General features: G+C 46.1%; 1 protein-coding gene across 1 annotated transcript in view; it reads left to right on the plus strand.

Annotated features, from left to right (window-relative positions):
• Positions 1-16,060, plus strand: part of LOC137537113 (uncharacterized) — a 162,792-nt gene that overhangs the window by 116,524 nt on the left and 30,208 nt on the right. The window contains 3 exon segments of the mRNA XM_068259248.1: positions 9,785-9,855; positions 9,967-10,834; positions 13,678-14,730. Of these exon segments, the coding sequence (XP_068115349.1) occupies positions 9,785-9,855; positions 9,967-10,834; positions 13,678-14,730 (1,992 nt within the window).

The raw sequence follows: 16,060 nt of genomic DNA on the forward strand, positions 1-16,060 counted from the left end.
GTGGGGATTTTGTCAGTTACCCCAACTTCTTTCAGTCCGCTGCCGGCCCCCCAATCCAGGTGGACCAAGGCGGTGGGTATTGCTGGGGTGACATCCCCAATTCCTCTGACAGCAATCATTTTCCCAGGTATGTACTGCTCCGGGTTCACAAGCTGGGGATGTATGAGAGTCACTTCTGCTCCAGTGTCTCTCAGCCCAGTGGCAACTGTACCCCCAACCGTGACAAGCTGCAGATTCTCTGCATAGCCAGTGGCATTCCTGGTAGCACACAAAGCCGTTGGGACTTCACTGGCGTTTGAGGCCTCACTGGATTTTGGGGCCTCCCTCTTCCTCTCTGGGCAAGTCGTGCTGATATGACCCACCCTGTCACATACAAAGCATTTCCGAGTGTCAGGTTGCTTGAATCCAGGAGACAGCGGTGCTTGCCTCCTCTGGGTGCTGGGTGAAACAGGTTTAGCAATCTGTTCTCCTCTCCAGCTGGGCGTAGTAGTCCTCTGGGACTCAGGTGCTCTATGGGCGGTGTAGGCATCGGCCATTTCCGCAGCCTCATCCACTGTCTTTGGTTCTCGATCCAGCACAAACAGCCGGACCTCAACAGGACAGGTGTGTAGGAACTGGTCTTTTAATATCAGCTCCTGCAGGGCATCCAAGGTTTTAACTGACAGTCCTTTTAGCCACTGCTGGAAGGCAGTGCGCAGGTTGCAAGCATGATCCAGGTAACTGTCATTAGGACCTCGCTGCACTGTCCTGAAACGTTTGCGATACACCTCTGGCGTGAGGTGGTATCGCGCAATGATGGCTTTCTTAATTGCCCCAAAGTCTGTTTCTTCCTCCTGGGGGAGACTCACAAACGCCTCCAGGGCCTTGCCTCTCAGCCCTGGTGTGAGGTATCGTGCCCACTGCTCACGGGGCACCCCATACTGCCGACATGTCCTTTCAAACCCCTGTAGGAAAGTGTCTATGTCAGAGTCCTTGTCCATAGCAGGGAACTTATCCAGGGGGATTCTGTGGACTCGCTCACCTTCGTGTTCTGCGGGTCCAGCAGACCGGTTCTGCTGAAGTTTAGCCAGCTCCAGCTGGTGTTGCCGTTCAGCTCTTCCCTCCTCTGCCCGGAGTCTGTCCCTCTCGGCCTGGAGTCGCTGGGCAGCTTGTTCCCTCTCTGCTTGCCGATGTTCCAGAATCAGCTTTAGGCGCAGTTCGGGATCAGCCGAGTTCAATAGCTGTAGATCAGCTTCCAGAGATGTCATCTCTGTGTTCGGTGGATCATCCAGGACATCGTCTCCCCTCGCATTCTGTGGCGGGAGCGATTCCTCCTCTGGCGTGTCGTGTCGTGAGCTGCATCCGCTGACGTTGAAGCACGGGCTTGCTCTGCCTCATCATACTCCTCGAGGGCCCAAACTAACTGCTCCTTAGTCTGGCCGCTCACCGTCTCGATGCCTTTGTGCTCACACAGGTTGAGTAGTATTTCTTTGCTTTGCCTTGCATAGCTGGTTGCTTTCTGAGCCATCGTGTTGCAAAAAATAAAAAGACAAAAAAAGGGGGGGGGGGGTGGGAAAGCAAAACACCAAGTGTGTATCTTTGAACAAAAAAAAAACGTATATAGATTCTGCACTGAGTAGACTTCTGTAGGCTAGTTGCTTCTAGCAAGCTTCCAGCCTTTAGTACTCAGAATAGCGAGCTAAACTGCGTACTAATGTACTAAATGATGCCACCACTGCCAGCCAATTATGTGAGGAACCGGCCCGCGGCACGCCTGCGTATACGGTTCCCGACTGCGGGTTTGACCAGACTGAGAGGGGAAGCAGCCTTAGTCAAGCTAAAACAAGGCTGGGACCCCTCAGAACACCCCTCACTGCCACCACTAGCGGTTCACTAGACACTTCCACTCTGCTGTCGAGTCCTCAGCGCGCACTCCGCGTTTTCGTATTTGGGTCAGCTTTGCACTTAGGCCGAATACGAGAACGCCACGCACCCACACACACAGTACAGTTGTGACTGTGTGTCAAGTTAACAAAAAGTGGGCAGAGCCAACAACAACCACATTTTTAAATGGGAACATTTAAACTGCACCCATTCTTAGATTGTTAATGGCAGGGTTCTCAAACTTGGTATAGTTGGTCACTGGGTGACTGGGATTCATATTTAAGAAAGTGGGTGGAGCCTACATAAGCCAAACAAAATGTACTTATTGATTTTCAAGGGGAATATTTTTATTGCTCCCATTCTCATACTGCTAATGGCAGAGGCCTCAAACTTGGTACAGTCGGTCATTGGAGGACTGGAGTTCAAATTCAGAAAAGGGGCAGAGCCACAAATAGCCAACCAGATTTGTTTGATTGATATCAATGAGAAAATTTAAACTGCTTCCATTATCACATTATAGATGCCAAGGATCCCAAAGCTCACAAACTTGTTCATTGAGTGGCTGTGTTCCAAAGTTAGAAAAAGTGGTCGGAGCCAACAACAAGCAAAATACCTACTCGATAAAAGCCGGGTCTTCAGCTAGTTATTTATAAATAATAATACCTTTAGTTAATTATCTAATGCTAGTATCTTCTAGATCCTGATTGAGGAGCCCCCAATGCATGTTCATGCATGCTGCTCACCCACCACATTATGTTCATGTCTCCCAACTGTCCCAGTTTTGCTGGGATTGTCCCAAGTTGGAAGGTGCTGTCTGGTGTCCCGCAGCACCCACTTGTGTCCAGATGTCAGCAGATGCAGAGTTAGCAGCAGCGGAGTGACCTCAGCCACCTGCTGAGCTGGCTGTAATGACAGCCTGGGCAAGTCTGTTCAATTATATATCACGCTGCATCACCTGGGCAGTCATTCCAGCTGGCTCCGTATGCAGCTGATTAGAGCAACAAGTCGATCTCTGCAAAGGGATGAAGGAGAACCATTAGGCGGGAGATATCTGTAGAGGGAAGAGAGTGGGCCGCTAGACATCAGGGAACTGGAGGGAGGGGCTACTAGACACCAGGGAACTATGTAGGGGAGGGAGGGGCTACTAGACATTAGGGAACTGTTCAGGGGAGGAAAAACCAATGCTTATTGGTGTGAAATGCTGACAAAATATGTTTGGGAAATGTGCATAATTTTGTTTCTTTTGGGGGAAACTGCCTATTATTGGTTTTTTGTTTTTGTGTGTGTGTGGGGGGGGACACTGCCTAGCTATTTTGAGCTATTTGGGCTAACACACTTCTATTTGGCTTTTTTTTTTTTTTTGAGAAAGAGAGAGAGAGACATACTAGTAATTAAAGAACAACTGAAGTGAGAAGAATATGAAGGCCACCATATTTATTTCCATTTAAACAATACCAGTTGCCTGGCAATCCTACTGATCTAATTGGCTGAAGTAATGCCCGAATCACACCAGAAACGAGCTTGCAGATAATTGTGTCATATCTGACAATAATGCCTGAAACATCTGACTGCTGCATGCTTGTTCAGGGTCTATGGCTAAACGTATTAGAGGCAGAGGATCAGCAGGACAGCCAGGCAACTGGTATTGCATACAAGGAAATAAATATGGCAGCTTCCATATACTTCTTGCTTCAGGCGTGGTTTAACTGCTTGAGGACCGCAGGCTTACACCCCCCTAGTGACCAGGCCATTTTTTACAATTTAGCACACTGCAGCTTTAACAGTGTACTGCAGGGCCATACAACTTAGCACACAAAGGAATATGCCCTCCTTTTCTTGCCACCAACAGAGCTTTCTGTTGGTGGCATCTGATTGCTGCTGCCATTTTTTTTTAAATAATATTATTGCTTTTTTAAAAATAAAATTTGCTATTTTTTTTATATTTTACTTCCTCCCTCCGACATCCAATCACATAGATCGCCTTCTCATAGGCATTAGCCTATGAGAGCGATCTGTTTTCCTGCCTATCTAGGGGACAGCCAAGTGACAGGGCTGTCCCCCGTACACCGCTGCACTAGATTACAGCGCCGTAAAAGTCATTTGGGCTGGGGGGGGGGGGGGGGGTTCAGCCTGCCAGCCGCAATGACAGCTGGCAGGTTGTTTACGAAGCTGAGCTCTGTAACTCGCTACTCTCCGCTCCCAGGACTTGACGCTGATTGGCGTTAGGCAGTCCTGGAGGAGCCACCTTCCTGACGCCTATTGGCGTTAGGCAGTCGGGAAGGGTTAAGTGGTTTGGTGCACAGGTTGCTGAATAATGTGTTTTACTGCATAATTATTGGGTGGGGAAAGTCTATTTAAATTTATTTAAGAAGTGGTTACTGTGGAAACTCTATCTTGTTATGTCTCATATGTTGGTGTATTAAGGGCCTTATTTTTTCTTTAAGGGGAGAGGGGGCACAACGCTAGTCGGTTTATGTACATCTGGCTGCACACACAGTATCTCACGTCAACGCTCATAATTTCAGCCTTATGTACGATTATGGCATGGCTAAAAGTGTGGTGGGAGCATGTATCAGTGACCCCTTTTCCTTGCTCCAAATGTTGGGAGTCTGTATGCTGACAAACTCCTGTGGCAGAGAGTTTATCAGGTGCAGTAGCACCTTCTGCTCGGTATACATGCCGGAAGTACTGCTGCAAAACAAAAAATATCAGGATGATGGAACATAACATGGAACACTGCAGCAAGAGCTGAACATCCGGGTAAGTTGAATCTTATTGCTGCGGCCTCGCATGTGAACAAGTGCAGCTGTTGTTTGGCATTTTGTGAAGCTGTGCTCGCTCATCCCTACCACAATGTAGATTTCCCCGGCAAATCTGTGTGCACAGGAGGAGATACATGCATAGAGGGAACCCTGTAGGGGAGCGAGCAACAGTTGGTTCTATCATACATACACAGAAGGAACCCTGTAGGGGACGGAGTGACAGTTGGTTCTATCAGTGTATGGCAATACACTAGTGGGGGCTTGAGAAGTGTGGAGGCATGTCACACCCCATGCTGAACCTGATACCACGAGGGAGGATCCCTACATGTTTCACCAGCGTCACCCGGACTTCCTCAAGGGGTGTGGCTGCATCAATTACTGACACTCATTCTCATGTACATTTTGGGGGGCCAATCACCAGTCAGATTCCACCCCCATCCAAGAAGAAACAATCTCCAATGAGATATATACAGTATATTATTAATAGTGCTCATAATACAGTATCATTCACTGATGTATAAACAAACCTATACATAGACCATGCAAAGCCAAGTCTGTCCCAGCGCCGCCACAAACATTCTATCTAGCAAGAAAATACATGGAGGGGGTAAGGAGACATCGCATGAATATAGCTCATCATACATTGATTATAAAAGACATCTAAACACAATATAATGTGACAACAGTCACAACTAGATATGTATATATAATGAACTCATAATTCTAGGAAAGGGCGCAATACTGGAGTGTGAACATTAAGATGTCCAAAAATCAGTCATCTGTATAGAAATACAAACATATATTGCAGGCTGCAGTGTTATAAGTGGCAGTGACAAGGCAGAGAGGGGCGCACTATGCATGCTGCTGCTGCAGAGAAACACCCAGCATGCCAAATGGGTAAGAATGGGGCAAATATAATAATGTCTGGGGGTCTAATTGCCCCATGCTCAAAAATCCACTGTCTCTATTTGTAAGATGTGGCTATCAAAATCACCTCCTCTAATGGTTTTATGTATCTGGTCCCAGCAACAAACCAGATGCTGATGAAGTCTCCTCCATGCAAGAGGGTGAAGCACCCGGCAACAGGAGAGGAGAACTGATTCCCCTTACAGTGTACCCGAGGTGATGTGTGATATGATGAGATAAACATGTATGTACAGTGCCAAACATATTAATAACCAGGCTGTTATACATGTTTTATTTTTGCCTGAAAGAGTTAATTTCTACGCATGGAAGTGGCAGCTTCTGTCTTGTTGATACCTTGTCGGGACTATAGTAAACATCACTGATAAGCAAATTAGAGCCACCAATGTTTTCCTGGAAGAATACAACTTCTGAGAGCAGGGGAGATAAAAAAAAACCAAATACATAAACTATTGACCCTTTTTTTTTTTTTTTTTTTTTTAACTCTGGTACATTTATTAGGCAGCCACTGAGCAGAGGCAACAAACAATTCAGTTTAGTCTGTAAATGTAAACCATAGGATATCTTAAAAAAAAAAGTCATTTTTTGGACTAGGGGCATACATACATTTGTTTATCTTATCGATTTATTTTCATCTTGGGTTCATTTTAATATCACTAATAATAATTATAATACAGTTATTAGAATGCAGGTCACTCGACAAACAGATGCTGCAGTTAGCCTATTCACCACAAGATGGCGAATGGAACCACAGACAGGAAGTGATGTAATGTAAGGAACTAACGCAGCAAGAAGGTTGCAGGAGGTGGAGGGGAGACGTTGTTGGAAGAGGTAATTGAGTGATTTCTGTTATTTATTGAGCAGAGCAGAGGTTGGGGCGGACATCCATACAGTACATACAGGAGTGGCAGTATATAGAAGGACACAAGGACCTGTACAAGGACGCCATGATGGAGAATCAGCCGCCCCTCACATCACCAGGTAAGAGGAGACTTGTACATCAGAGAGCAGTACAGAGGGTCCACCTACATGCCTCACAACTTTGGAAGATGAGAAAGAGGGACACCTAAGCCATGCCCCTTGTACGGGAATAAAGGAATCATCACACATATTTACAAACATCTGCTTTACTCGCTGTAATGAGATAGACTCTTTACATTCTTGTCTATCTCATTACACTCACCTGGGGCTTTCTCCAGCCCCTTGCAGCCGACTGTCCCACACTGTCACCTCCGCCGCTGTCGCCACACGGTGCAGAGGACGACCGCGAGGTTGCCTGTGCTGTGCCTGCGTCAAGCGCCGCTGTCAATCACGGCCATGTTGTGCACGGGGCAGCGGCGGAGGTGACAATGTTGGACAGTCGGCTGCAAGGGGCTGGAGAAAGCCTCAGGTGAGTAAAGCAGATTTTTGTAGAAATGCCTAATGATTCCTTTAAGCCACACTCTAGATTTTTCAGGAGGGTGCCAGTGGGTGGGAGAGGGTGACAGTGGGTGGGACGAGGGTGGGGAGGAAGGTCCTAGTGGGTAGGAGGAGGGTGCCAGTGGGTGGGAAGTAGGGTGTCAGTGGGTGGGCAGGAAGGTGCCACCCTGGGGGAGAGGAAGGTGCCACTCTGGGGAGGAGGGTGCTACTCTAGGGGGAGAGGAGAGTGCCACTCTGGGGGGAGAGTAGAGAGGAGGGTGCCACTCTGGGTGGGTTGGGAGGAGATTGCCACTCTGGGGGAGAGGAAGGTGCCACTCTGGAGAGGAGGGTGCCACTCTGGGTGGGGAGGAGGGTGCCACTCTGGGGGGAGAGTAGAGAGCAGGGTGCCACTCTGGGTGGGTTGGGAGGAGGGTGCCACTCTAGGGGAGAGGAGGGTGGCACTCTGAGAGTAGGAGTGGGTGGGTAGGAGGGTGCCACTCTGGGTGGGAGAGGAGGGTGCCACTCTGCGTAGGAGAGTGCCACCTTAAGTGGGAAAGAGGGTGCCACACTGGGGGGAGAGGAGGGTGCCACTCTGGGTGGGGGGGGGGAGGGGTGCCACTCTGGGTGGGTGAGGAGGAGGGTGCCACTCTGGGGGGAGAGGAAAGTGCCACTCTGGGTGGGTGGGGAGGAGGGTGCCACTCTGGGGGGAGTGGAGGGAGGAGAATGCCACTCTGTGGGGAAGTGAATTGGGGAGTGTGCCAATGGACAGAAAGGAGAGAAAAAAAGATTGAGGCACCAGCTGCAGATGGCCGCTGAAGTGTAATGCGGGGAGGGGGGCCGACATCACTCCTCTCTCCCTCCCTCTTCATAACGTGCCCCCCTCTTGAGTACCTTTACAAATGCAGAGACCGTGCGCAGCGGGTAGTTTACCTTTCTGTTCTGGTGGCCAGCTTCCTACTTCCTGTTTCGTGTCAAGGGAAACCGGAAGTAGGAAGCCGGCCACCAGAACGGAAAGGTAAACAAAAATGCCCGCTGCGCACGGTTTCTGCATTTGTAAGGGGACTTAAGAGGCGGCTGTCCGCGCCTGGTGCCTTGATCTTTTTTTATTTCCTCCTCTGCCTGCCTGGACACACCAGTGGGTGGCCTGGGGCAGCGGGACCCCTCCCCCAACCTGGGACCGTACCGCTGAATCCAGGACAGTTGGGGGGGGGGGGGGCTTGCACCTAGATCCACCATCATCCCATAAAAACATAGACAGAGGAGCCCATATGCAATTAATGTTTTCTCCTAGGTGATTTCTCATCTTCAATTTAGAATAACTTTTCAGCACTTTGTAACTGGAAAAGTACTAAAAAATAGGTGAGAAAATACTATCAAAATGATTTTTAGTATTATCTTGCTTGCTGATGGTTTAAAAGGCATTGTATTCACAATTTTAAAAATATAACCTTGGAGAAAACTCAGGAGAAAATGTGAATTACATCTGGGCCAATGTATTCAGTCAGTGTGTGTGTATTTCCTGCAGATGGATCCAGTAATAGAAACTCACCAGACAGATGTACAGGTCCTCTTTATTCCCTGCATTATCCACAAGAAGATCCCACCACCCCCCACCATTATCTGTCAAGTAGTTGAACTGCGCTCTCCACTTTCCTATAAATCAATAGACAGACAGTACATAGCGTAATTCCATAAACCTACAGTGTTTCACAGACAGTCAATCACCATTGTGACAAGTGTGCTCGTGCCGCACTCGTGATTCCACTCCCAATTTAGATTGCGCTCACCAAATCACAACCACCTCAGAGCCAGGTGGATCTAGCGTATTTTTCACAAACAAGCTCCAGGCGCTTTAAAATCTTCAGTTCTTAGTTTAATATCACTCTCCGGATTATGTCTTCTTGAGATATAGTGCATCAAATATACTGGCGGCAGTGAGATCTGTCCTGGCCTCTGGGCATGGGGTGAACGGCGTCCCGTCTCTCTCCTGCTGTCCCTTTCGCCTGGTCTGCGCTGGCTCGCGTCCTCCACGCTATGCTGTTACTCTACCACTTCCTAGTGCAGTGACGTCAGACGCGCCGGCCGTAGCTCCGCCCTACGCGTTTCGTCTAGTCAGACTCATCAGGGGCTGACGTCACTGGCGCGCTCCGTCCTTTTATACTGCACTACTGGTTCTATTGGTGGAAAATGAATAAAAACTCCCTATCCTCAGATCAAGGGCTACTAGAACATGGACGCCGGCATGAACAGCCGTGCAATCCTCCACGATTCAATACTGTTTTTTGCTATTCCCTCCATATTTAAATGAATACTACCTTAGTGTTACACACTCAGCTACTATGTTTGAATGTGCTCAATTAAAACTTGTTTTATCAATGATTTGAACTTATCCCCATTTGAATGGGAACTCACTCCCCTAGGTTATCCTAGAATCTGGCATGCCGTCTAAAAATTTCTGCCCGGAGGGTTTGACAGAGCACGTTGTCCCCAAACACACACCCATCACAACCAATCTGTCCCACATAATATACATTTCCAAACCCCCCCCACACGTAAACATCCCACCCACAATATCCAATGCTCTACCGTGAATCAACATTCCCATAGCACCCTGTCATTATTGGCAAATGGCGCTTGCACTGCCCTCTAATGGCCTCTGATTAAACCTACCCATATGCTATATTCCCGGTCTTCTTTAGTGAAATACATATATTGATGGCCCCTAGTGGCCTATTGGTTGGAGTCTTCTGTGCATTTACTCTTGAGATCTATGATATGACATAATACGCCCATTGTTCCCACCTTTCTGGGCTATGATGCTCCCGTGACTTTCATAGGGAATCTACCCGTAATAGTTTATTCCCTGCATTATCCACAAGAAGATCCCACCACCCCCCACCATTATCAGGTAGGTAGAACTGAGGGTCGTTAGAGACCCCAAACTGTAACATTTATTTGTTTTGCTCATGCTATTAATCTGTGTTCAAAATTTAAAGTATTTCTTATTTTTTGCACATAGGTTGGAAAACATGTAAATACTAAAGAAGAAGAGACGTATGTGAGGAGTGATCAGCAGTCTATGGAGGAGGGTGACATGATGAGGACATATAAAGAGGAAGAAGAAGAGACGTATGTGAGGAGTGATCAGCAGTCTATGGAGGAGGGTGACATGATGAGGACAAGTAAAGAGGAAGAAGAAGAGACATATGTGAGGGGTGATCAGCAGTCTATGGAGGAGGGTGACATGATGAGGACAAATAAAGAGGAAGAAGAAGAGACGTATGTGAGGAGTGATCAGCAGTCTATGGAGGAGGGTGACATGATGAGGACAAGTAAAGAGGAAGAAGAAGAGACATATGTGAGGAGTGATCAGCAGTCTATGGAGGAGGGTAACATGATGAGGACAATTAAAGAGGAGGAAGAAGAGACATATGTGAGGAGTGATCAGCAGTCTATGGAGGAGGGTGGCATGATGAGGACAAGTAAAGAGGAAGAAGAAGAGACATATGTGAGGAGTGATCAGCAGTCTATGGAGGAGGGTGACATGATGAGGAGAATTAAAGAGGAAGAAGAAGAGATGTATGTGAGGAGTGATCAGCAGTCTATAGAGGAGGGTGACATGATGAGGACAAGTAAAGAGGAAGAAGAAGAGATGTATGTGAGGAGTGATCAGCAGTCTATGGAGGAGGGTGACATGATGAGGACAATTAAAGAGGAAGAAGAAGAGACATATGTGAGGAGCAATCAGCAGTCTGTGGCGGGTTTAATAATAAGAGTGATTAAAGAGGAAGAAGAAGAGACGTATGTGAGGAGTGATCAGCAGTCTATGGAGAAGGGTGACATGATGAGCGGATGTAAGGATGAAGACATTAGAAGAATGAGCAGTGGTGAGTGATAACCAGTAGAAATTGAAAATTCATATTACGCTGAGTAACCCAAACCACTAGGAAAGTATATGGGACTAAAAGAGACCGAAAAGCCCTCCTACTAAAAAGCAATGCTTGGTGTGATTTGTCTTCTTAAAGGGGAACTGAAATAAGAGGTATACGGAGGCTGCCATATTTATTTCATTTTAATCAATACCAGTTGCCTGGCAGCCCTGCTGGTCTATTTCTCTGCAGTAGTATCTGAATAACACCAGAAACAAGCATGCAGCTAGTCTTGTCAGATCTGACTTTAAAGTCTGAAACACCTGCTGCGTGCTTGTTCAGGGGCTATGGCTAATAGTATTAGAGGCAGAGGATCAGCAGGGCTGCCAGACAACTGGTATTGCTTAAAAGGAAATAAACATGGCAGCCTCCATATCCCTCTCTCTTCAGTTGTCCTTTAAATCAGAAGGTAACAACAACAAGATGGTGGAAATTCTTGGCACTACTGACAATGTATTGCTTCACAAAGCATGCATGAAGAGTTCATCTTGTGCATAGCATACAGTATAAAAAGTGATACTTATCGTGAGGAGCGTTGTGGGGATGTGGGGTGACAGTGGGTGTCGCAGGGTGCACGGCCTGATGACCGTTTCGCTTTATCAGCTTCTTCTGAGGCTTAAAAGTGCACACTGTGCTGCATGAGTGCTGTGTTTAAATAGCATCTCAGGGAGGGGATGCTTGTCATGTGACATGTAGATCCACCTTTCAAAAAGCCCTACTACTAAAAAGCAATGCATGGTGTGATTTGCCGTCTTAAAACAGAAGGAAATCTGCAATAATTTGGCTATAAGTGAACATCTGTGGTTACCCACAATGCACGACTACTGAATATGCAAATGATCTCTTTATGCCCCTGAAGCCAGGCTTGCATCCAGAACCGCTGGTGTATAGCATGCCTATAGCTTTAAAGGAGAACTCTAGTGAGGGGTATATGGAGGCTGCTATATTGATTTCCTTTTAAACAATACCAGTTACCTGGCAGCCCTGCTGAGCTATCTGCCTGCAGAATCACACCAGAAACAAGCATGCAGCTAATCTTGTCAGATCTGACAAAAATGTCAGAAACCCCTGATCTGCTGCATGCTTGTTCAGGGTCTATGGCTAGAATTATTAGAGGCAGAGGATCAGCAGGATAGCCAGGCAACTGTATTATTTAAGAGAAAATCAATATGCTAGCCTCTATATACCTCTCACTACAGTTCTCCTTTAAAGTTTACCGAGCCACATCAACCCCACATGTTGACAGTGTCAGCAACTTATCTCTGCAATCCTGCGAGGCATCCATCGCCGCGGAGACCCGGGCAGCTCTCACCACTTCCACTTCAGCGCTCTTCGTGTGTGCGCATCCCTAGCAACCAGGCCACACACACATCTCCTAGTAAAGGGCGGGTGCCTTCCAGCAGGCATCTGTCCTATTCCCTCAGATGCCGGAAGATTTAGTGTCAGCTGACACTTAGGTAGGCTAAGTAACTTAGTGTCAGCTGATATGTTAGTCAGCTGACACTCAGGCAGGGCTGATGCTGTATGATTGGACATTGTGTGAGTGGCCGGCCACTGACTGGTTGGATGTTGTATTTAATGCTTGCTGTGACATTCAAACTTTGCCCGTGGTATCGTTAGCTGTGGCTGATTGCTGGGTGCTCTTACTATTCTGTGTATTGCTTACTGGACTCTGACCTATTGCTTGTTACTGGATTACCCTGTTTGCTGCCTGAACAAACTTATTGCTTGTTTCTGGATCACTCTGATTGCTGCCTGAACCGACCTTGGAGTTACCTGTGTATTGCCTAGCCCTTTTGTACCTCATTATATTGATTGCCTGTGTATGACCTGGATTGTCACAGATTTGCTTTAGCTCTGTTTGGCTTTGGTAGGCTATTTTAGCAGCTCTACGATCAGCTTCTATACCTTGCACCTACAGGGCCTGGGTGTAACTGAAGTCGGGCAGATTTTATTCCTCACTTTGCGATCATGCGGGGACGCTCCACATAAGGTGAAGAAGGTGGTGATAGATTGGGGCATAGGGGCTGATCTACTGTAGAACAGCTTGTCATGCCTTACAGACAGCCTGTTTCAGACTTTTGGTCCTCCTCAGTGCTCTGTTGTACTGGTCCAAGCCCTATCCCATAGAGCCATATCATTCCCTGCCTTGTACTGAGGAGGACCAAAAGTCTAAAACATGATGTCTACGTGTTGGGTTGGTGTGGGTTTGTAAAATTTAAAGTATAGATCACTTGAATCAATTCAGTGGGGGAAGGGCTGTAAGAATGTGAGTGATGATGGGGGAGAGGGGGGGACTGAATATAAAGGTAGCTAAAATGTCTCTCTACTAAAACAACTATGCCAAGTGCAATTATGCTTTCCACAGAAACAGAATGTATTCGTAAGTATTCAAAATAACAAGAGCAAGAAGTTACCCCCCATACTGCATGATGTCCAGGCAGTGGTAGGTAGTCAGATGTCAGATCTGGTAAAGGTGTCAATTTTCATAGTGTGTGTGTGTGTGTGTGTGTGTGTGTGTGTGTGTACAGTGTGTGTGTGTGTGTGTGTGTGTGTGTGTGTGTGTACAGTGTATGTGTGTGTGTGTGTGTGTACAGTGTGTGTGTGTGTGTGTGTGTGTGTGTGATGCTCCAGGCCAATTAGCGCATTTGTTGCATTTGTTTGCTACCAAATGGTACTGCATTTTGCATAAACTTTGCATCAACTTGGAATTATCAGCAGGTCACTGACCATCCCTAATGATAATTGTTCCTCCCCTCAGAATTCTCTAACAGGAAGTGATGATGTTTCTCTATTTGCAGGGTGGGGTCCCGGCATCAGGAACCTCTCAGAGACTCGTCTCTCTGTATCCACAGACTGTACAACGGATGATGATGTCACTGGACAAGAGTCTCCTGCAGATATCCTGGCTCCACCAAATATTCCCCCAGACTCCCCTCACCTGTCTAACCCTGAGGGGCCTAATACCCAGAACAGCTCTCCCCTTGCTAGAAGGTCTTATTCCTGTTCCACATGTGGGAAATGTTTTGCTCAGAAATCACGTCTTGTCAGACATGAGAGACTTCACACTGGTGAGAAGCCCTTTTCATGTGCTGAATGTGGGAAAAGTTTTGTTGATAAATCATACCTTCTCGAACATGAGAGAATTCACACTGGTGAAAAGCCCTATTCATGTGCTGAGTGTGGGAAATGTTTTGCACAGCAATCAGCTCTTATACCTCATAAGAAAACTCACACTGGTGAGAAGCCATATCCATGTGCAGAGTGTGGGAAATGTTTTGTTCAGAAATCACATCTTGTCAAACATGAGAGACTTCACATTGGTGAGAAGCCTTATTCATGTGCTAAATGTGGGAAAAGTTTTACTGATAAATCATACCTTTTCGAACATGAGAGAATTCACACTGGTGAAAAGCCCTATTCATGTGCTGAATGTGGGAAATGTTTTGCACAGCAATCAGCTCTTATACCACATAAGAAATCTCACACTGGTGAGAAGCCATATCCATGTGCAGAGTGTGGGAAATGTTTTGCTCTTAAATCAATCCTTGTCACACATAAGAGAGTTCACACTGGTGAAAAGCCCTATTCATGTGCTGAGTGTGGGAAAAGTTTTGGTGTGAAATCAAATCTTGTCACACATGAGAGACTTCATACTGGTGAGAAGCCCTATTCATGTGCTGAGTGTGGGAAAAGTTTTGCCCAGAAATCAATGTTAGTAAGACATGAGAAATCTCACACTGGTGAAAAGCCCTTTTTATGTGCTGAGTGTGGAACATGTTTTACTCTGAAATCAAGCCTTGTCAAACATGAGAGATCCTTTGGGCATAAATCACTGCTTGACCAACATTTGTGTTGAGTGTGGGTAATGTTTGGCCATAAGTGTTATTTTCCAACGTTTCTTTTACATCTTACAAAGTACACATGGAAGCATTTTTAAACAGAATCCTAAGGACTCATCTCACGATGAGATGAACATGGGTACAATTAGTACTAAAGCCTAGTTCGAATTTACCTGTGTTCACTTTTTGTATTTTATATTACAAGGTTTAATAAACTAGGTGCTTTATCTATGCATATGAGGCAGGATCTGAAGTGGCATGCAACCACAGCTCTCCTGAAGTGTAAATGACAAAATACTTCTATCTGGCTAAACAAACACTTCTGATAACAAAGGGTGCTGAAGAGCTGTTTTTGTTGGGAGCTGAATGGACAAGATTGTATGTCACACTGATATGGCTGCTGTGCACAATTTGGAGTAAGAATATAACCTCATTAATGTAAGAATAAAATTGTGAAAACAGGAAAGTTCTGCATACCATTGTTATTTACCTTCTGTGAGCCGCAGATGTGGAAATATTAGAAGCTCCTATTCTTCCAGATTGACCTAAAGAAAGGAGATTTCCCTCTCTCTGTCTCTCTGTGTCTATGTTTTATATTTAGGAAACCTGAAGAGATTTGAGCTAAATGCACAACGTCCAGTAAGATTAGAAGAGAGGGATTTATCTCCCAGCAATGTTACACTGGACACACACAGGACTGATATTCAGAGCGATTGGATCACTGTGACTGTGACGGGATCTTCCAGGGATCTCATGATTTCTCTAGATAATTTTACAGATAACGTTATACAGTAGATCTATATTGTTACCTGCTTACAGAGTAAAACTATTGGCAGCTATTTAACATGTTAATACAATAAATATGATACCAGCAATAGATAAGGTATTAGAAGTCAGATTTAATCCCAAGTCATATTATACTCCGGCACAAATAATGCAGATACACCCCAATGCCTCAGTGCTGCACCACAAATGTACATTAGAAGGAGATGATTGGATACAGGTGTCTGGGCTGGAGGTGAGATACAGGAATTCTGGGGTGGAGAGGGGGACAGGATACTGTTATATGTGTTACAATCACTGCAGTTGTTGCTAGAAACAATTCTATGTTCTGTAGCAAAAAAAAAAATCTTTATGTAAAGCTGTTAATAAAGTTATTCTTCTGGACAATGTGCCGAATATCAATAGACTGTCTGAGGGAATGTGATATAGATGGATGGAGTTGGACAAACGGGAAGTATTTGTGATAATACAGCTTTAAGTCAGCTACTGTGGCTTCCCATGATGCACCACTCCTGAATATGCAAATCATCTCTTTATGCCCTGGAGCCAGGCTCCCATC

Source organism: Hyperolius riggenbachi, chromosome 10 (genome assembly GCF_040937935.1).
Source record: "Hyperolius riggenbachi isolate aHypRig1 chromosome 10, aHypRig1.pri, whole genome shotgun sequence".
In the NCBI taxonomy this organism is placed as follows: Eukaryota; Metazoa; Chordata; class Amphibia; order Anura; family Hyperoliidae; genus Hyperolius; species Hyperolius riggenbachi.